At 55.5% G+C, this 21,805-nt stretch overlaps 1 protein-coding gene across 2 annotated transcripts; it reads left to right on the top strand.

Moving 5' to 3' along the window:
* The first annotated feature begins 67 nt into the window (after positions 1–67).
* LOC145339432 (calcium/calmodulin-dependent protein kinase type 1-like) lies at positions 68–20,844 on the top strand. 2 transcript variants are annotated; one of them, XM_080183899.1, is made up of 12 exons: positions 68–105; positions 1,938–2,040; positions 5,811–5,942; positions 12,329–12,403; positions 13,214–13,352; positions 14,376–14,502; positions 15,213–15,288; positions 15,981–16,093; positions 16,505–16,583; positions 18,733–18,820; positions 19,605–19,712; positions 20,798–20,844. In XM_080183899.1, exons 2-11 carry the CDS (start codon positions 1,964–1,966, stop codon positions 19,689–19,691), a joined length of 993 nt encoding a protein of 330 aa, XP_080040025.1. In that variant the 5' UTR covers positions 68–105; positions 1,938–1,963; the 3' UTR covers positions 19,692–19,712; positions 20,798–20,844. The 2 variants fall into 2 exon arrangements, with proteins under 2 accessions (XP_080040025.1, XP_080040026.1); XM_080183900.1 differs by lacking the exon at positions 5,811–5,942.
* The last annotated feature ends 961 nt before the right edge of the window (positions 20,845–21,805 follow it).

The following is a 21,805-nucleotide window of genomic DNA, read 5'->3' as shown; positions in this document are numbered from 1 at the left end:
TGTATGTGGGAAAGAGAGAGAGGCAGTGTGTGTGTAAGACAGTGAAAGAGTGAGTGTGGGTGGGAGAGAGAGAGAGACAGGAAGAGATAGCTGGTTCTCGGGAAGGTAAGAAATTTAATTCTTGAAGGGGTTGGCCTTTTGTTCATCCATGCACCCCACCTGCTGTCCCACCCCCTCAACATCCCCGTTGGGGTTGCCTGTTCCTAAGGGAAGCTCTTCAAAAAGAAATGTGGATTCGGGAATGGATGTCAGAGACGGGATGAATTCTGAATGGGAGCATCATTCAGTATTCCACCTCCCTCTGCATCTCAACTCCAGAATTTACCATTCTACACTCACCCTTCCTTTCCCCCTCTCTCCACCCCCACCTCCAAATTCGAGTCAATACCCCACTTGCATCGACTGAACCCCCTTTGCATTTATTTTAACAATCATAGCACCAACACTCCACCCACCCCGTATACACACACACACACACACACACACACACACACACACACACACACGCTCAAACACACTCACACTCTCTCTCTCACACACATGTACACACACACGTCCCCTCCCCTCTCCATGCTTGACATGTCAGTCAGGAGTCAGACTCCATGGAGGACTGGGCTATTCGACTCTGGGGGCCATGGGGAAAGTGGGGCTCTCGCCCGGCATGAGATGTGGGTTTGGGTTAGAGATTGACTGACAGCTCTCGGACGCCAAGGCTGTGCTGTGTAACTGTGGATGGCTCTCCCTCAGCACTGACCCTCTGACAGTGCGGCGCTCCCTCAGCACCAACCCTCCCACAGTGCGGCGCTCCCTCAGCACTGACCCTCCAACAGTGCGGCGCTCCCTCAGCACTGACCCTCCCACAGTGTGGTGCTCCCTCAGCACTGACCCTCCCACAGTGCGGTGCTCCCTCAGCACTGACCCTCCCGCAGTGCGGTGCTCCCTCAGCACTGACCCTCCCACAGCGCAGGGCTCCCTCAGCACTGACCCTCCCACAGTGCGGTGCTCCCTCAGCACCAACCCTCCCACAGTGCGGCGCTCCCTCAGCACTGACCCTCCAACAGTGCGGCGCTCCCTCAGCACTGACCCTCCCGCAGTGCGGCGCTCCCTCAACACCGACCCTCCCACAGTGCGGCGCTCCCTCAACACCGACCCTCCCACAGTGCGGTGCTCCCTCGGCACCGACCCTCCCACAGTGCGGCGCTCCCTCGGCACTGACCCTCCCGCAGTGCGGCGCTCCCTCAACACCGACCCTCCCACAGTGCGGCGCTCCCTCAACACCGACCCTCCCACAGTGCGGCGCTCCCTCAACACCGACCCTCCCACAGTGCGGTGCTCCCTCGGCACCGACCCTCCCACAGTGTGGCGCTCCCTCGGCACTGACCCTCCCACAGTGCGGCCCTCCGTCAGCACTGACCCTCCCACAGTGCGGCGTTCCCTCAGCACCGACCCTCCCACAGTGCGGCGCTCCCTCAGCACCGACCCTCCCACAGTGCGGCGCTCCCTCAGCACCGACCCTCCCACAGTGCGGCGCTCCCTCAGCACCGACCCTCCCACAGTGCGGCGCTCCCTCAGCACCGACCCTCCCACAGTGCGGCGCTCCCTCAGCACCGACCCTCCCACAGTGCGGCGCTCCCTCAGCACTGACCCTCCCACAGTGCGACGCTCCCTCAGCACCGACCCTCCCACAGTGCGGTGCTCCCTCAGCACCGACCCTCCCACAGTGCGACGCTCCCTCAGCACCGACCCTCCCACAGTGCGACGCTCCCTCAGCACCGACCCTCCTGCATTGTTAATCACCATTGCGCTCTGACTGAATTTACCCTGGATTTACTGAACATGGTGGTAACTTAAAGGGACACATACACACACATATACTCGCTCCGTTATAACGAGTTCGCAAACAAATGCCACAGGTGACCCTTTCTTTTCTACCTCAGGGAAAATTGGGAGAGAGTTCCGCACGATGCCTCTGGAAGAGGGCTGGATCAAAAAGACCGAGGATATCTCGGCTGTTTATGTCATCAAGGAAAAGTTGGGCGCGTGAGTGTTGTATCCCCGGGGGGGGATTTAGAGAGCCAAGGGTGCTGAGTGAGGGAGTGAGTGTGGGAGGGGGAAAGAGGTCGGGGGTCCAAGAGGCAATCGAAATGGATCGCGGAGCGGATTTGGGAACTTGGATGGGGCGAGGCTAGGGAGGGGGAGGCGGGAGAGTGGGAAGGGGAGTGGAGGAGAGATGGTGGGAAGGTGCAGGGGGGAGTGAAAGAGAAGGAGAAAGTACGAGGTGGGACAGCCGGGGTGGGGAGGTTGAAGATTGAGCGAGAGACAGTGAGGAGAGGGGGAAGGGGGTGAGGGGAAGGAGCGGGTGAGAAGTGGGTGAGGAGGGAGAATGGGGGCATGAAGGGGAGCGGAACTGGGGAGCCGGGCTGATGAGGGAGGAGTGAGGGGGAGGGGTGATGAGGGAGCTGAGGAGGGGTGGAAGAGAGAAGGGGAAAGAGTGGGATGAGGAAAGGAGGGGAGGGAGAGGGACGGGGAGGGAGAGGGACAGAGGGAGGGAGAGGGAGAGGGACAGAGGGAGGGAGAGGGAGAGGGACAGAGGGAGGGAGGGGGAGAGGGACAGAGGGAGGGAGGGGGAGAGGGACAGAGGGAGGGAGGGGGAGGAGGGAGGGGGAGGAGGGAGGAGGAGGGAGGGAGGGTGCAGGGAGGGGTTGGCGGAGGGTGCAGGGAGGGGTTGGCGGAGGGTGCAGGGAGGGGTTGGCGGAGGGTGCAGGGAGGGGTTGGCGGAGGGTGCAGGGAGGGGTTGGCGGAGGGTGCAGGGAGGGGTTGGCGGAGGGTGCAGGGAGGGGTTGGCAGAGGGTGCAGGGAGGGGTTGGCGGAGGGTGCAGGGAGGGGTTGGCGGAGGGTGCAGGGAGGGGTTGGCGGAGGGTGCAGGGAGGGGTTGGCGGAGGGTGCAGGGAGGGGTTGGCGGAGGGTGCAGGGAGGGGTTGGCGGAGGGTGCAGGGAGGGGTTGGCGGAGGGTGCAGGGAGGGGTTGGCGGAGGGTGCAGGGAGGGGTTGGCGGAGGGTGCAGGGAGGGGTTGGCGGAGGGTGCAGGGAGGGGTTGGCGGAGGGTGCAGGGAGGGGTTGGCGGAGGGTGCAGGGAGGGGTTGGCGGAGGGTGCAGGGAGGGGTTGGCGGAGGGTGCAGGGAGGGGTTGGCGGAGGGTGCAGGGAGGGGTTGGCGGAGGGTGCAGGGAGGGGTTGGCGGAGGGTGCAGGGAGGGGTTGGCGGAGGGTGCAGGGAGGGGTTGGCGGAGGGTGCAGGGAGGGGTTGGCGGAGGGTGCAGGGAGGGGTTGGCGGAGGGTGCAGGGAGGGGTTGGCGGAGGGTGCAGGGAGGGGTTGGCGGAGGGTGCAGGGAGGGGTTGGCGGAGGGTGCAGGGAGGGGCTGGCGGAGGGTGCAGGGGGGAGAGAGGTGAGGCAAGGATGGAGGGAGTGAGGATAAAGGGCGGTGGGGGGTGTGAAATGGTGTGGAATTGGGAGGGGGCGATGAGAGAGTGTGGGAGGGAAGGGAAATGGAGTGAGGGAGAAATGAGGAGAGAAAATGGGGATTTTGGGGAGGAAATAGATGGTTTTGAGGAGGGTGAGGGGGAAATGTGGGTTTTGAGGTAGGTGAGGGGAAAATAGGGGTTTTGGGGAGGGAGGGGGGGAAATGGGAGTTTGGGGAAGGAGTGGTGAAATGGGAGTTTTGGAGAAGCTGGGGGAAACTGGGGGTTTTGGGGGGGTGGGGGAGGTGCATTGCCAATGTCTGTCTAATACCCTCACACTGGCTGCTCTCCACTGCCTCCTGCTGTTGGGCTCCAGTATTGCACAGGAGCAGTTCCTGCCTGATGGACACCCCGTCCATCCCCTCCAACATCCAATCCCAGTAGACCCCGCAATGCGGGAAGATCTGTCTCCAGAGGCTGGGAGATTTGGGAAACGATGGGAATACACCCTGGCCAAAGGTCATTGGATCATCTCAGGCTCACAGTCTTCCCAATTAGACATTGTTAAAATATTCCCAAAAGATGTCAGAGGGACGGGGCGAGACGGAAGGACAGAGGGACGGGGCGAGAGGGACGGGGCGAGAGGGACGGGGCGAGAGGGACGGGGCGAGAGGGACGGGGCGAGAGGGACGGGGCGAGAGGGAGAGAAAGAGAGGGAGATGGAGAGACACACACACACAGAAAGAGAGACAGGGAGAGAGACATAGAGACAGAGAGAGAGGGGGATAGAAAGAGATGGAAAGGGGGGAGAGAGAGAGACAGTGACAGAGACACACACACAGACAGGAAGAAAGAGAGACAGACAGAGAGAAAGACAGAGCGAGAGAGGGAGGGACAGAGAGAGGGGGACAGACAGAGGGGGTCAGACAGAGAGAGAGAGGGGGACAGAGAGAGAGAAACAGAAGGACAGAGGGAGAGAGATAGAGAGAAAGAGAGGGGGACGGAGAGACACACACACAGAGAAAGAGAGACAGGGAGAGAGAGATAGAGATAGAGAGGGGGATAGAAAAAGAGACAGAGAGACACACACACACACACAGGACGACAGAGAGTGCGAGGGAGCGAGCGACAGGGCGAGAGGGTGAGCGACAGGGCGAGAGAGAGAGAGAAAGAGACAAAGACATTCAGAGAGAGACGGACAGAGGGAGACAGAGGGAGGGAGACAGAGAAACAGAGACACAAAGGGAGGAAGGGAGACGAAGAGTGCGAGGGGCAGCGTGCGAGAGAGACAGGGTGTGAGAAATGGATGAGTGGCAATAGTCAACACAAAACCAAACTCTGAATAGTGCTGAGGATGGGGATTGGAGTTTTGTCTGTTTAAGCTCATATTGCTTGGCGCTGTAAGGAGGAGGCTACTCAAGTTGCTCTACACTTACTTTGGAGAAAGAAGCATCTTGAATATCTTGTGTGGGTAGTCATTAATATGTTGCAACAGTGTGATTAGTGTTCAGAGAGTGAGTGAGAGGATTCTTACTCTGCAGTATTCCCATTCTCAGAGAGAGAGAGAGGATTGTTACTCTGCAGTGCTCCCACTCTCAGAGGGAGAGAGAGAGGATTGTTACTCTGCAGTGCTCCCACTCTCAGAGGGAGAGAGAGAGGATTGTTACTCTGCAGTGCTCCCACTCTCGGAGGGAGAGAGAAAGTTAGGGGATCATTACTCTGCAGTGTTCCCACTCTCAGAGAGAGAGAGAGAGAGGATTGTTGCTCTGCAGTGTTCCCATCTCAGATGGAGAAAGACAGAGGGGATCGTTACTCTGCCGTGTTCCCATTCTCAGAGAGAGAGAGAAAAAGAGAATTGTTACTCTGCAGTGTTCCCACTTTCAGACAGAGATAGAGAGGGAGAGAGACAGAGGGAGAGAGACAGAAGAGAGAGAGATACAGACAGACAGATGGACAGAGGGAGTGAGGGAGAGAGAGAGACAGAGAGAGAGAGAGAGACACAGAGAGAGAGAGAGACACAGAGAGAGGCAGAAGGAGAAAGAGATAGAAACACTGAGAATGAGAGAGACAGAGACCCCAGCCTCCACATCCATCGCTAGCTTTGGGAACTGGAGATCTGCTCACCCTCAAAGATTTTAAATTACTGGCCCAGCATTGACTACCGTTTGTGGGGAAGAGGGCTCAAAATCCCCCCCTCTACCCCCCCACCCCACCCTTGGCTCGGTGCCCAGTACAGTCCTGCATTCACACCAGGCGTGGGCCGAGCAGGGTTGTGTAGGCCTTGCCCGCTGCCTTTTGCTATGTTGCCGGTGCCTCTTTAAACGCTGCTTCCTCTGCCCACCTTTCCCTTTGCAGGGGCGCCTTCTCCGAGGTCATGTTAGCAGAGGACCGCCAATCAAAGCGGCTGGTGGCCATGAAGTGTATCGTCAAGGACATCCTGCAAGGCAGAGAGGCCGTGCTGGAGAATGAGATTGCCGTGCTGCGCAAGTGAGTGGCAGGGGGTACACCTACAAAGCCAGGGGAGAAGTAGGCCATTCAGCCCCTCCATTCTACTCCATCATTCAATAAGAGCATCAGCTTGCCCAGCAAATTCCTAACCCTGTCCCCACGATAGCATTCAATTCCCTCACCCGATGAGACTCTTACCTATTCCTGCCACCCCCTTCCCTCTCTCTTCCAAAACCGCACGAACAAAGAAAATTACAGCACAGGAACAGGCCCTTCGGCCCTCCATGCCTGCACTGGCCATGCTGCTTGACTCAACTAAAACCCCCTTCCCTTCCAGGGACCACATCCCTCTACTCTCATCCTATTGATATATTTGTCAAGACACCCCTTAAAAGTCACTATCTTATCCGCTTCCACCACCTCCCCCTGGCAACGAGTTCCAGGCACCACCTCCCTCTGTGTACATCTCCTTTAAACCTTGCCCCTCGCACCTTAAACCTGTGCCCCCTAGTAACTGATTCTTCCACCCTGGGAAAAAGCTTCTGACTATCCACTCTGTCCATGCCTCTCATAATCTTGTAGACTTCTATCAGGTCTCCCCTCAACCTCCGTCGCTCCAGTGAGAACAAACCCCCAACCTCTCCTCATAGCTAATGCCCTCCATACAGGGCAACATCCTGGTAAATCTTTTCTGTACCCTCTCCAAAGCCTCAACATCCTTCTGGTAGTGTGGCGACCAGAATTGAACACCATATTCCAAGTGCAGTCTAATTAAGGTTCTCTAAAGCTGCAACATGACTTGTCAGTTTTTAAACTCAATGCCCTGGCCAATGAAGGTAAGCATGCCATATGCCTTCTTGACTACCTTCTCCACCGGCATTGCCACTTTTAGTGATCTGTGTACCTGTACACCCAAACCTCACTGCCTATCAATACTCCTAAGGGTTCTGCCATTTACTGTATATTTCCCTATCTGTACTAGACCTTCCAAAATGCATGACCTCACATTTGTATGGAGAGTTAAAAAAAATTCTTATCTCTGTGTGAACAGGGCGACACCGCAGGGTCTGGACTCACCCATGAGGGGAAAAGTCCTTTCCATGTCCAGCTTATCGAGAGCTGTTCAGGGTCTTATCTACTTCAATCGAGTCTCCCCCTCACTCTTTGAAACTTCAGTGTTCACAACCTCAGTCCGTCCAACCTTCCCTCAGGAGGTGACCCAGGGTGGCTCGGTAGCATAGTGGTTAACGCTGCTGCCTCACAGCATCAGGGACCCAGGTACAATTCCGGCTTGGGTCACTGCCTGTGTGGAGTCTACACGTTCTCCCTGGGTTTCCTCTGGGTGCTCCAGTTTCCTCCCACAGTCTGAAAGTTGTGCATTGCCATGCTAAATTCTCCCCCAGTATAAACGAACAGGTACCGGAGTGTGGCAACTAGGGGGTTTTCACAGTAACTTCATTGCAGTGTTAATGTAAGCCTACTTGTTACACTAATAAATAAATTTTAAAACCCTCATTTTTCTTATTCATTTGTGGTGCGTGGCCATCGCCAGCCGGCCAGCATTTATTGCCCATCCCTAATTGCCCTTATTCAGAGGCCAGTCAAGAGTTAGCTGCATTGCTGTGGCTCTGGAATCACACGTAGGCCAGGCCAGGTAAGGATGGCAGATTTCCTTCCCTAAAGGACATGAGTGAACCAGATGGGGTTTTTCCTGACAATCGACAAAGGTTTCACGGTCATCAGTAGGTCCTTAGTTCCAGAAATTTTTTATTGAATTCAAATTCCACCATCTGCTGTGGCGGGATTCGAACCCGGGTCCCCAGAACATTAGCTGACTTTCTGGATTCATAGTCTGGCGATGAATCCCCACTCCATCTGCCAGATTCTTGCCCACTCACTCAACCTATCAATATCCTCTGCAACCTCCTTTTGTCTTCTTCACAACATACTGGTCCTACCTCTCTTTGTGTTGTCTGGAAGTTTAGCTACCATGCTTTCACTCCCTTCATCTAAATCATTGATATAAGATGTTGAGGCCCCGTTACAGACCTCTGCGGGACCCCATTTCTCACATCCTGCCAATCAGACAAAGACTCATTTATGCATACTCAGATTTCTGGCTGCCAGCCAATCTTCTATCCCTATGAATATGTTATCCCCCATCACCACAAGCTGTTATTTTCTACAATAATGGTGAGATAACCGAGAATGTGGAACAACGTCTGTCGTTCGCTGAGTGAGAGAGGCAAGTACCTGCTCACAGATGAGGGACATCCAGCTATTGGGACGTGGGTCAGGGGAGTGCGACTTGATTGCTCCCTCGAGAACAGAATACCTGGCATTTTAAGATTGCCTCTCAGTGCCTCTAAGGCAGATTTTCTTTCTCATCCTTTGATGGGGCCGATATTTGTTGCCAAAGTCTAAAAGGCGTAACATAACATATCCCCTCAAACTCTGTACACTCTGCCACTGTGCCCTCTCCCCTATGCACAGGCAAATATACACCTAACCTGAACTCTAACCTTAACTGTGAAACATCCCCTCAAAATTCCTACATCCCGTCACTACACTCCCCCGCTACACGCACACATGCATGCACATGTACACAAACACCTAACCTGAACCCTAACACTAAACCCCAACCCGTAACCCAAACCCATAACTCTAACTGGGGCGGCATGGTGGCATAGTGGTTCGGGTTGCTGCCTCACAGTGCCTGGGACCTAAGTTCGATTCCTGGCTTCGGTCACTGTCTGTACGGAGTTCGCACATTCTCCCCGTGTTTGCGTGGGTTGCCTCCCATAGTCTGAAAGATGTGCTGGTTAGGTGCATTGGCTATGCTAAATTCTCCCTCAGTGTACCCGAACAGGTGCCGGAGTGCGGTGGTTAGGGGATTTTCACAGCAACTTCATTGCAGCATTAATGCAAGCCTACTTGTGACACTAATAAAATAAAACAAAAATAAAATAACCCATAACCCTAACTCTAACCCTAACCCTAACCCATAAGAACATAAGACATAGGAGCACAACTAGGGCACTCGGCCCATTGAGTCTGCTCCGCCATTCAATCATGGCTGATATTTTTCTCACCCCCATTCTCCTGATTCCCTTATTAATCAAGAACCTATCTATCTCTGTCTTAAAGACACTCAATGACCCGGCTTCCACAGCCTTCTGCAGCAAAGAGTTCCACAGATTCATCACTGTCTGGCTGAAGAAATTCCTCCTCATTATCACTTCAGCCTGAGGTTGTGCCCTCTGGTTCTACTTTTTCCCACTAAGGGAAACATCCACATCATGTCCACTCTATCCAGGCCTCGCAGTATCCTGTAAGTTTCAGTAAGATCCTCCCTCATCCTTCTAAACTCCAACAAGTACAGACCCAGAGTCCTCAACCGTTCCTCATATCTCAAGCTCTTCATTCCAGGGATCATTCTTCCAAACCTCCTCTGGACCCCTTCCAAGGCCAGCACATCCTCCCTGAGATACAGGAGCCAAAACTGCTCACAATGCTCCAAATGGGGTCTGACTAGAGCCTCAGAAGTACACCCCCGCTCTTGTATTCTAGCCGTCTTAACATGAATGCTAACATGAACCCCTTAAAAAAAACTCTCCAACACACACACTACCTTGACTCCAATGCTAGAAATACATAAACCCTCAACCTAACAGCACTCTCCCCCAACACACACCACCTCAACAACCACCTCCTCCAAACACCTAAAATATAGCAGAACAAGACCATCACCGTCTTCCTCTTCCTCCCTAACCCACAACTCCCATTCCCTCCCCACCCTCCCACACATGAGGGTACCCCTCATTCACCACCCTGCACAAGGCAAAAAAACTGACAAGAGAAAGAATTTATTTAAAAAATGGAAAAGGCCCAGAAGCCAACCAGCCAAAATATAAGGACAAGGCATCACAGGGGGCAACAAGGGTTGGACGTGAGCCAAAAGAAAAGTGACAGAAGGGGACATGTTCCCTCTCTGTCCGACCCCAAAAACCTTAACCCGTAAACCTGACCCCTAACCCCTAGCCGTTAGGTTTTGAATGGTAGGACGGGATCGAAGCTATGGGTTGGTGAATCATTTAGGGATGGAGGGGGGAAGGGAGGAGATGAATCTAGAGGAGTGAGGGGCAGAGGGGAGAGGTTGAAATGGCCAAGGTGTCTTGGGGAGGAAAGCAGTACAGAAGGTTGATGATAAGGTGTTGATCGTGCTGGAGCAGGGAGGTGACAGGTGAACGAGGGGTTTGGGGAGGGTGCTGGAGGGTACATCAGTTTCTCTCATAACGCACCAGTGAATTAAGTATGTTGCAGGGATGTTAGGGGAAGGGTGAATGTTTGTCTCTGGACACTGAGGAGCACCATTCCCCCTCCTCCTCCACCCCTTCACATTCTCATCTACCAATAGCTTTGGGATTTACCTGTGCATTCACCCGAGAGAGCAGATGGAAGGGGCAACTGTAACTGTAACCAGCACTGACCCTCCCACAGTGCGGCACTCACTCAGCACTGACCCTCCCACAGTGCGGTGCCCCCTTGGCACTGACCCTCCCACAGTGCGGCGCTCCCTCGGCACCGACCCTCCCACAGTGCGGCGCTCCCTCGGCACCGACCCTCCCACAGTGCGGCGCTCCCTCGGCACCGACCCTCCCACAGTGCGGCGCTCCCTCGGCACCGACCCTCCCACAGTGCGGCGCTCCCTCGGCACTGACCCTCCCACAGTGCGGTGCTCCCTCAGCACTGACCCTCCCACAGTGCGGTGCTCCCTCAGCACTGACCCTCCCACAGTGCGGCGCTCCCTCAGCACTGACCTTCCCACAGTGCGGCGCTCCCTCAGCACTGACCCTCCCACAGTGCAGCGTTCCCTCAGCACTGACCCTCCCACAGTGCGGCGCTCCCTCAGCACTGACCCTCCCACAGTGCGGCACTCCCTCGGCACTGACCCTCCCACAGTGCGGCACTCACTCAGCACTGACCCTCCCACAGTGCACTGCTTCCTCAGCACCGACCCTCCCACAGTGCGGTGTCCCCTCAGCACTAACCCTCCCGCAGTGCGGACCTCCCTCAGCACTGACCCTCCCACAGTGCGGCGCTCCCTCGGCACTGACCCTCCCACAGTGCGGCACTCACTCAGCACTGACCCTCCCACAGTGCGGCGCTCCCTCAGCACTGACCCTCCCACAGTGCGGCGCTCCCTCAGCACTGACCCTCCCACAGTGCGGCGCTCCCTCAGCACTGACCCTCCCACAGTGCGGCGCTCCCTCAGCACTGACCCTCCCACAGTGTGGAGCTCCCTCAGCACTGACCCTCCCACAGTGCAGCACTCCCTCGGCACTGACCCTCCCACAGTGCGGAGCTCCCTCAGCACTGACCCTCCCACAGTGCGGCGCTCCCTCAGTGTTAGGTCTGGGTGGAGGGGCAGATTTTGGGGTATTGAGTCTGGAGTTCTGTTCTCTGGAGCTGAGGCTCAAACCTAGGATGATCTGAATCATCAAGAGCAGGTAGAAATCCTTGGAATGAGGGTCAACATTGCTTCCAATTCCCTTTGCGAATAATAATTAATGCGGGGGATATATAAAATGTTGCCAAGGTTTTTCTCATTGTCTGTTTCTGCGGAGAATGAGCTAGAGATTAAAAATAGAGATTCGCGGCTGTTGGAGACTAAATAGAGTGAACATGAAAAGAATTCCAGTCAGGTTTGACATTGGTTGTTGCCATGGTTACCAAGTTAAATAATTTATATAATAAAAAGTACTCAAAAGCTTTGAGGACCTCTCGCTTCAATTTTCCTGAAACAAATTCTGTCACCCTTTTTGTGCCCGGTTAATAGTTTTCATTTCTCGCACTTTCGCCAGGTTGACTTTGTCAAACTCCTGGTGTGTAGGCCTCACCAACGCCTGGCAGCTGGCGAGTGGGCCTGAGGTTGCCAAGTGACTGGCGAATAGGCCCCATGCTGCTTGATTATGTGTGTAGGCCTCAGACTTACTGGCAACAGGTTACGCCTGATGATGTTGCCAAAAGCCTGGGCGAGTAGGCTTCATGGATGCCAGGTGCCCACCTAGAAGGCCTGATGTTGCCTGGCAAATAGGCCTGAGCAACTGGCAAACGGGCCTCACAGGTGACAGTGAGTAGGCTTGAAGTTGCCTGGCAACGGGCAGATAGGCCTCATGCTGCCTGCTGACTAGCAAATAGGCCTGAAGTTGCCTGGCAACCAATGTGTGTAGGCCTGGGATTGCCAAATTGGCCTCACACTGCCTGGCAAACAACAAATATACTTGCTAGGTGTACTACATGTACGAAGTATACTATGTGGCTAAGCCTCATGTGATGGATGGATGGATGAATTGCTAGATGGACTGACGGATTGACTTCCAACAACCTGCCTACTCTCAACGTTTAAGTGTTTCCTTTTACAGGATCAAACATGAGAATATCGTCTCTCTTCAAAAGGTGTACGAAAGTCCCAGTCACCTGTACCTTGTGATGGAACTGTGAGTAACCCAGCGACTTGTACGATTCACAGGCCAAGGGCAAGGGAAGAATGAGAGAGAAGGGGAGAGGGAAGGAGTGAGAAAGAGAGAGACAGATAGAAGGAAAAGAAGAAAGGGGGAAAGAGATGGAGTGGCGGAAAGAGAGTAAGAAAGAACAACAGAGAGAAGGAAAAAGAGAGAAGTGAGGGACGAGAGAGAGAGAAAGGGGGAAAGAGATAGGGGAAAAGAAAGAGGGAGGAGCAAGAGACAGAAGAGGGGGAGAGACAGAGAGAGCAAAAGAGTGAGAGACAGATAGAGAGATACTGAGAGAGACAGAAAGAGAGAGGGAGAAGAGAGATCGATAGAGACAGGGAACAGGGAGAAAGTGAAAGAGAGAGAGACAGAAAAAGGGATTAACAGAGAGAGAGGGGAGGGACAGACAAAAACAATAAGTGATAGAGAGATGGAGAGAGAGGAAAAGAGAGATAGATAGATAGAAACTTGACAGTGCAGAAGGAGGCCATTTGGCCCACTGAGAGAGAGAGTGATAGAGAGAAATAGAAATAGACAGAGAGACACAAAGGGGGAGAGAGAGAGAGAGACAAAGGGGGAGAGAGAGAGAGAGAGACAAAGGGGGAGAGAGAGAGAGAGAGAGAGAGAGACAAAGGGGGAGAGAGAGAGAGAGACAAAGGGGGAGAGACAAAGGGGGAGAGACAAAGATGAGATAGAGATACTGTATATATTGGAAAGGAGAGCTGAGGAGGGGAAGGTTAGTCTGAATCTATACTGCTCTATGTGAGTGCTTTTCTCAGGGTCGTCACTTGTTGACAGGGTGTCGGGTGGTGAGCTCTTTGACCGTATCATCGAGCGAGGGTTTTACACAGAGAGAGATGCCAGTAAGCTCATCCACCAGATCCTCAACGCCGTCAGTTACCTTCACCAGCTGGGCATCGTCCACAGGGACCTCAAGGTAGGCATGTCAGCTTGGTGCAAGGGGTGGGGGGTGCTCAAAGTGGCAAGGGCTCATCAAACAGCCTTTGCTTACAAGTTTAGCAGGTAGAGGATGTTCCGGTCTCCCTCCATGTTGTTCTGAGCGTGATTCCCCCCAGCTACAACAAGAGAGGATCGAACCATCTCCCCTTGACATTCAATGGCATTCCCATCGCTGAATCCCCCCACTATCAACATCCTGGGGGGTTACCATTGACCAGAAACTGAACTGGACCCAGCCATATAAATACTGTGGCTCCCAGAGCAGGTCAGAGGCTGGGAATCCTGCGGAGAGTAACTCACCTCCTGACTCCCCCCCAAAGCCTGTCCACCATCGACAAGGCACAAGTCAGGAGTGTGATGGAATACTCTCCCACTCGCCTAGATGAGCGCGGCTCCGACAACACTCGAGAAGCTCAACACCATCCGGGACAAAGCAGCCCCCCGCTCGACTGACCATCCATCTTCAATATTCATTCCCTCCACTACCGATGCATTGCAGCAGCAGTGTGTACTGTCTACAGGATACACTGACAGGCTCCTTTGACAGTGCCACTTCATCCCAAAGAAGGACAAGGGCAGCAGACGCTATGGGGAACAGCCATTCCCTGCAAGTTCTCCCATCTGAGCCCTCCACACACCATCCTGACTGGATCAAAATCCTGGAATGCCCTCCCTAACAGCGCTGTGGGTATACCTACACTACAGGGGACTGCAACAGTTCAAGATGGCAGCTCACCCACCACCTTCTCGAGGAGGGGAATGGGGATGGGGGATAAATGGTGGACCCAGCCAGTGGGGTCTCCCCGCAAGGGTTGGCCTCGGAGACCCAAGCCAATGAGTTCCCCGGACCCTGCCCAGCATCTTGGTGAGGGAGAGAGAGAGAGGGGGAGAGAGAGACTGGCGGAAAGGTACAGAGGGAGGGGTGATTGGCAGGCTGGGAATGTGGGGGGGAGAACCAGAGTGACAGTGATGTATTTAACGACTGCCTCTTGCCTCTCAGCCTGAGAATCTGTTGTATGTCTCGCCGTTTGACGACTCGAAGATCATGATCAGCGACTTTGGACTCTCAAAGATCGAAGAAACGGGGAGATTCCTGTCAACGGCTTGCGGGACGCCTGGTTACGTGGGTACAAGGACTTTCCTCCTCGTTCCTGGACCCACTGGGGATTGATACAGGGCTATGGGGAGGGAGTGGGGCAGTGGGATCAGTTTGGGGATTGATACAGGGCGATGGGGAGAGAGTGGGGCAGTGGGATTAGTTTGGGGATTGGTGCAGGGCTATGGGGGGAGAGAGTGGGGCAGTGGGATTAGTTTGGGGATTGATGCAGGGCTATGGAGAGAACAAGGCAGTGGGATTAGTTTGGGGATTGATACAAGGCTATGGGGAGGGAGTGGGGCAGTGGGATTAGTTTGGGGATTGATAAATGGCTATGGGGAGAGAGTGGGGCAGTGGGATTAGTTTGGGGATTGGTGCAGGGCTATGGGGGGAGAGAGTGGGGCAGTGGGATTAGTTTGGGGATTGATACAGGGCTGCGGGGAGAGAGTGGGTCAGTGGGATTAATTTGAGTATTGATATAGGGCTATGGGGAGAGAGCGGGACAGTGGGATAAAGTTTCACTTAGCTGAATGAAAGGATAGCAATGATGGAGTGATGGAGATGAGGGGATGTTCAAGTGGTCAGCACCAGACAAGTGTTTGGCATTCACTGGTTACAAGGGTTGGAGGAGGTACAAGATATAGGCAGGGATAGGCTTTCCGTGATAACACTTGTGAGGGGAGCAGTTGCTTAGGTTTTCCAAGGGTTTCTCTCACTTGGACCCTATCTTTGTCCCAACAGCTCCCGAGGTCCTGGAGCAGAAACCGTATGGAAAATCTGTGGACTGCTGGTCAATTGGCATCATCTCATACATCCTGTGAGTGTTTGGGGAGTTATTCCATAACAGGATCTGATAAATCCCTCATTTCCTCCCCCTCCACTCTCACACCCAAAGGGACACTGCTGAGGGGCTGCCATACTGCGGGAGGGGCAGTGCCGAGGGAGCGCCGCACTGCGGGAGGGGCAGTGCCGAGGGAGCGCCGCACTGCGGGGGGGGCAGTGCCGAGGGAGCGCCGCACTGCGGGGGGGGCAGTGCCGAGGGAGCGCCGCACTGCGGGGGGGGCAGTGCCGAGGGAGCGCCGCACTGCGGGAGGGGCAGTGCCGAGGGAGCGCCGCACTGCGGGAGGGGCAGTGCCGAGGGAGCGCCGCACTGCGGGAGGGGCAGTGCCGAGGGAGCGCCGCACTGCGGGAGGGGCAGTGCCGAGGGAGCGCCGCACTGCGGGAGGGGCAGTGCCGAGGGAGCGCCGCACTGCGGGAGGGGCAGTGCCGAGGGAGCGCCGCACTGCGGGAGGGGCAGTGCCGAGGGAGCGCCGCACTGCGGGAGGGGCAGTGCCGAGGGAGCGCCGCACTGCGGGAGGGGCAGTGCCGAGGGAGCGCCGCACTGCGGGAGGGGCAGTGCCGAGGGAGCGCCGCACTGCGGGAGGGTCCTCTTTGACATGAGGTGCTTAAGATTGCAGAAAGGGGTGGAAGGTGTTGGGCAAACATGTGACCCTCTCACTCTGTGTACAGGTTGTGTGGCTATCCTCCGTTCTACCACGAGAATGACTCGGAACTCTTCAAGCAGATACTGAAGGCTGAGTTTGAGTTCGACCCTCCCTACTGGGATGACATCTCCGGGTCAGGTAGGCACCCCACCCCCACATCAATCGAAGGCTCTCTCCCTTGCCCTCCACCACCCTCTCGCCCTCGCCTCATGGCGGTGTGGCTAGGCTACTGTCACGTGAGCCCAAACCAGGATGCCCTGGGAAACTTTCCCCATCCCCTGGCAATCTACACTGCATTCACTTATCCCCCTGACTCCTCGCCCAGACTCTTGAGCAGCGATGGGCCTGCATATTTTCTGGGTTCAAACAACGGGACTTCAGGGGGGATTTAACCACAGCAACGCTGGGGCACTGGTCGGGTTATCCATCTGGGTCAGGGGAACAGATGCTCCCAGGTTGTGGAGATCACACTGCAGCCAGGCATTGTGCCCTGAGGTGTGAATGTTGACAAGAGCCCAGATTAATATGTGTCTCTCCTCCTCCTTCCAGCAAAGGACTTCATCCGGCACCTATTGGTGAGGGACCCTGAAAAGCGATATACCTGTGAGGAGGCCCTCAAACACCCATGGTAGGTGTTGAAACAGTGCTGAGGGAGCGCCGCGCCGTGGGAGGGTCAGTGCCGAGGGAGTGCCGCGCCGTGGGAGGGTCAGTGCCGAGGGAGCGCCGCGCCGTGGGAGGGTCAGTGCCGAGGGAGCGCCGCGCCGTGGGAGGGTCAGTGCCGAGGGAGCGCCGCGCCGTGGGAGGGTCAGTGCCGAGGGAGCGCCGCGCCGTGGGAGGGTCAGTGCCGAGGGAGCGCCGCGCCGTGGGAGGGTCAGTGCCGAGGGAGCGCCGCACTGTGGGAGGGTCAGTGCCGAGGGAGCGCCACGCCGTGGGAGGGTCAGTGCCGAGGGAGCGCCACGCCGTGGGAGGGTCAGTGCTGAGGGAGCGCCGCACTGTGGGAGGGTCAGTGCTGCACTTTCGGAGGTGGCGTCTTTCACAATGGGACATTAACCCAGCGATTCACATCAGCCCTTGCAGGTGAATGTAAAAGATCCCATGGCCTCTACTGGACGCAAATCATATCTCACAAATTTGATTGAGTTTTTTGAAGGGGTAACCAAAAGGTAAATGAGGGCAGTGCAGTTGATGTTGTCTACATGGACTTTAGCAAGGCCTTTGACAAGGTACCGCATGGTCGGTTGTTGCATAAAGTTAAATCTCACAGGATCCAACATGAGGTATCTAAATGGACACAAAATTGGCTTCTTGACAGAAGCCAGAGGGAGGTCGTAGACAGTTGTTTTACAAACTGTGACCAGCGGTGTGCTTCAGGGATCAGTGCTGGGTCCACTGTTATTTGTCATTTATATTAATGATTTGAATGAGAATATAGGGGACATGGTTAGTAAGTTTGCAGATGACACCAAGATCGGTAGCATAGTGGACAGTGAAGAAAGTTATCTCCAATTGCAGCGGGATCTTGATCAATTGGGCCAGTGGGCTGACGAATGGCAGATGGAGTTTAATTTAGACAAACATGAGGTGATGCATTTTGGTGGATTGAACCAGGGCAGGACTTGCTCAGTTAATGGTAGGGCACTGGGGAGAGTTACAGAACAAAGAGATCTAGGGGTACATGTTATAGCTCCTTGAAAGTGGAATCACAGGTGACAGAGTGGTGAAGAAGGCATTCGGCATGCTTGGTTTCATCGGTCAGAACATTGAATAGATGAGTTGGGACATTTTGTTGAAGTTGTACAAGACGTTGATCAGGCCACTCTTGGAATATTGTGTACAGCTCTGGTCACCCTATTATTGAAAGGATATTATTAAACAAGAAAGAGTGCAGAAAAGGTTATTAGGATGCTACCGGGACTTGATGGATTGAGTCATAAAGAGAGGCTGGATAGACTGGGGCTTTTTTATCTGGAGCGTAGGAAGCTGAGGGGGTGACCTTATAGAGGTCTATAAAATAATGAGAGGCATAGACAAGGTAGATAGTCAGTATCTTTTCCCAAAGGTAGGGGAGTCTAAAACTAGAGGGCATAGGTTTAAAGTGAGAGGGGAGAGATACAAAAGGGACCAGAGGGGCAATGTTTTCACACAGAGGGTGGTGAGTGTAGAGGCGGGTACAATGTTATCTTTTAAAAAGCATTTAGATAGTTACATGTATAGACGGATGTGGGCCAAATGCGGGCAGCTGGGATTAGCTTAGGGGTTTCAAAAAACAGGCAGCTTGGACAAGTTGGGCCGAAGGGCCTGTTTCCATGCTGTAAACCTCTATGACTCTATACTCTAATAGTTGGGCGGGGGGGGGGGGGGGGGGGCACCTTTCATCACAGTGGCTACTTATGGGATCCTGCTGTATACAAACTGGCGTCTCCCACAAGACAGAATTAAACATATTTCAAACTAAACAAGGTCCTTCATTAGCTGTGAGGACCTTTGGGATGTCCTATGGTAGAGAAAGGGGCTGGAAGAACAGAAGTCACCAAGTGGGTAGAATACAAACCAATTGAGAGGCTCAATGCTGCCAAGCAACCATGTTGGGCATGGAGGTAGATTGTCGCTCCCGATCCCAATGGTGCCCAGCGTAACAGGAGCGAGACACCGGTCCCTAACTTGGAATGTTCCCACCAACACAGAGATACAGGGGGCAAACGGAGATGGTCCAGCCCACCATCACAAACCAGGCTTTCACCATTGAACACCCATGACCTTTGCACTTTGACCCACAGGATTGTTGGTGACACAGCCCTGGACAAGAACATCCATGAGTCCTTCAGTGAGCAAATCAGGAAAAACTATGCAAAGATGCAATGGAAGGTGAGGGAAAGACTTCAAAATACATCCCACACCCCTCAGTGTAACTTTCTAATATACCCCACACCCCTCACTGTAACACTCTGATGTATCCCACACCCCTCACTGTAACACTCTGATATATCCCACACCCCTCACTGTAACACTCTGATATATCCCACACCCCTCACTGTAACACTCTGATACACCCCACACCCCTCACTGTAACACTCTGATATATCCCACACCCCTCACTGTAACACTCTGATATACCCCACACCCCTCACTGTAACACTCTGATATATCCCACACCCCTCACTGTAACACTCTGATATATCCCACACCCCTCACTGTAACACTCTGATATATCCCACACCCCTCACTGTAACACTCTGATATATCCCACACCCCTCACTGTAACACTCTGATACACCCCACACCCCTCACTGTAACACTCCGATATATTGCAGCCCCCCTCACTGTAACACTCTGATATATCCCACACCCCTCACTGTAACACTCTGATATACCCCACACCCCCTCACTGTAACACTCTGATATATCCCACACCCCTCACTGTAACACTCTGATATATCCCACACCCCTCACTGTAACACTCTGATATACCCCACACCCCCTCACTGTAACACTCTGATATATCCCACACCCCTCACTGTAACACTCTGATGTATCCCACCCTCCTCACTGTAACACTCTGATATATCCCACCCCCCTCACTGTAACACTGATATATCCCACACTGACCTTGGACAGAATATTTAGTGAGTTATTGTGTTATCTCCTGCAGCGTGCATTCAATGCGACTGCAGTGGTCCGTCACATGTGCAGACTGCAGGTTGGCAGTGAGAATGATGAGGCTTCAATGAGCTCATAAACCGACGACCAATCAGGAGAGGTAATTGTTACATGCACTAATCTCATGCAACAATTTTGACCATTGAGCCGCGGGAGGGTCGGTGCCGAGGGGGCGCTGCACCGCGGGAGGGTCGGTGCCGAGGGGGTGCCGCACCGCGGGAGGGTCGGTGCCGAGGGGGTGCCGCACCGCGGGAGGGTCGGTGCCGAGGGGGCGCCGCGCCGCGGGAGGGTCGGTGCCGAGGGGGCGCCGCGCCGCGGGAGGGTCGGTGCTGAGGGGGCGCCGCGCCGCGGGAGGGTCGGTGCTGAGGGGGCGCCGCGCTGCGGGAGGGTCGGTGCCGAGGGGGCGCCGCGCTGCGGGAGGGTTGGTGCCGAGGGAGCGCCGCGCTGCGGGAGGGTCGGTGCCGAGGGGGCGCCGCGCTGCAGGAGGGTCGGTGCCGAGGGGGCGCCGCACCGCGGGAGGGTCGGTGCCGAGGGGGCGCCGCACCGCGGGAGGGTCGGTGCCGAGGGGGCGCCGCACCGCGGGAGGGTCGGTGCCGAGGGGGCGCCGCGCTGCAGGAGGGTCGGTGCCGAGGGGGCGCCGCACCGCGGGAGGGTCGGTGCCGAGGGGGCGCCGCACCGCGGGAGGGTCGGTGCCGAGGGGGCGCCGCGCCGCGGGAGGGTCGGTGCCGAGGGAGCGCCGCGGGAGGGTCGGTGCCGAGCGAGCGCCGCACCGCGGGAGGGTCGGTGCCGAGGGAGCGCCGCGGGAGGGTCGGTGCCGAGCGAGCGCCGCGCCACGGGAGGGTCGGTGCCGAGGGAGCGCCGCGCCGCGGGAGGGTCGGTGCCGAGGGAGCGCCGGTGCCGAGGGAGCGCCGCGCCGCGGGAGGGTCGGTGCCGAGGGAGCGCCGCACCGCGGGAGGGTCGGAGAGTGCTGCACTGTGGGATATCCTGAGGTGGTGAAAGGGGAACTGGAAGAAAAGCATTTTTCAATGGGGCGCCCCCATCCCCTACCCTCCCCCACAGCATTCTAGGGGGACATGAAGGATCAGGAATGGTGGCAGCCATTGGTTGGAGGATGTTGCACATTGGGGCGGGTGTGTGGTTGTTCCTTTAGGGATTTTAATTGTGTCTGTGTTGCTTTGTTCCCAGCTGCCGCAACGTGGCCTGGACTCCGATGATGTGACCCTTCACCTGACCCCCCCCCCTCCCCATGCGTCCATCTCAGTTTTTTGTGGCATGCTCCATTCTCTGGCGCCTCCCTGGATGGTGGCCATCCCTCCCTGCCCTCTCCGACCGACTGAGTGTTGGCCCACGATGGTCCTCTGCCATGTGCCACCGACCCACCCTGCTGCACTTTCATTGCGTGAAGTAAATCCCATGTGAAGTTCTGCCGCTATTTTGCTTGACCCAACCACCGCAATCCTTCCCCTCCCCCTCACCCGTTGGGGAATGCACTGTGGAACCGCTGGGCTCCAAAATGTCCGACGGTGCTCAAGTCATCTGTTATCTGCGAGGGTTGGAGGAGTGGTAGATCGGTGTTGAGGAAGGTGGGTGTGATAGGGAGGTTTGAAAGATCAAGCATCCTCCTCAGCGCAAAACTCCACCCCACCTCCCCACTTAAGTCCCCAAAAGGCTTAGAGGGTCAGGGAGGAGGGTGCCTCAGAACTTGGGCTGTACCCCTTCCCACAGCCAAATAGCCCATCTGGATGAGCTAGAGGGATGTGTGGGTTTTAAGGGGGAAAAGCTGTGGAGGGGCAAATAGAAAATCCTTTTGAAAGCTCCCAGTTGACGGCCATTGAGTTCAGGGGTGGTGAGGAGGGGGAGGTGAAGTGGCAGCCATCTTGGTAGTTGCCAATGGAAACGATGGAGATCTTTCCATGTTACAGCTGGGCTCACGAAAGGCCGGTGGGGTTAGGAGGGTGGAGGAGAGGAGAGTGGAGGAGGAGGTGGGGTGGCTGGAACGAAGAGATGAAGGGAGAGGGACTGAGAAAGGGCAGGGTGGTGGTAAAAACCCATATCCATCTGGTGATCACAAAGACCCACCAAACACCCCTCCTTTCCAAGTGGACTGCGCCCGCCCAATGATGTCAACAGCTGGCGGGAAATGAAGGTGATCCTGAGAGGAAGAGTTGATGGAGGCCGGTGGGGGGAGCATTG

Source organism: Carcharhinus amblyrhynchos, unplaced genomic scaffold (genome assembly GCF_965287045.1).
Source record: "Carcharhinus amblyrhynchos unplaced genomic scaffold, sCarAmb.v2.hapA scaffold_461, whole genome shotgun sequence".
Taxonomy (NCBI): Eukaryota; Metazoa; Chordata; class Chondrichthyes; order Carcharhiniformes; family Carcharhinidae; genus Carcharhinus; species Carcharhinus amblyrhynchos.
The sequence above is the reverse complement of the archived record's forward strand: the minus strand, read 5'-3'. Positions and strand labels throughout refer to the sequence as shown.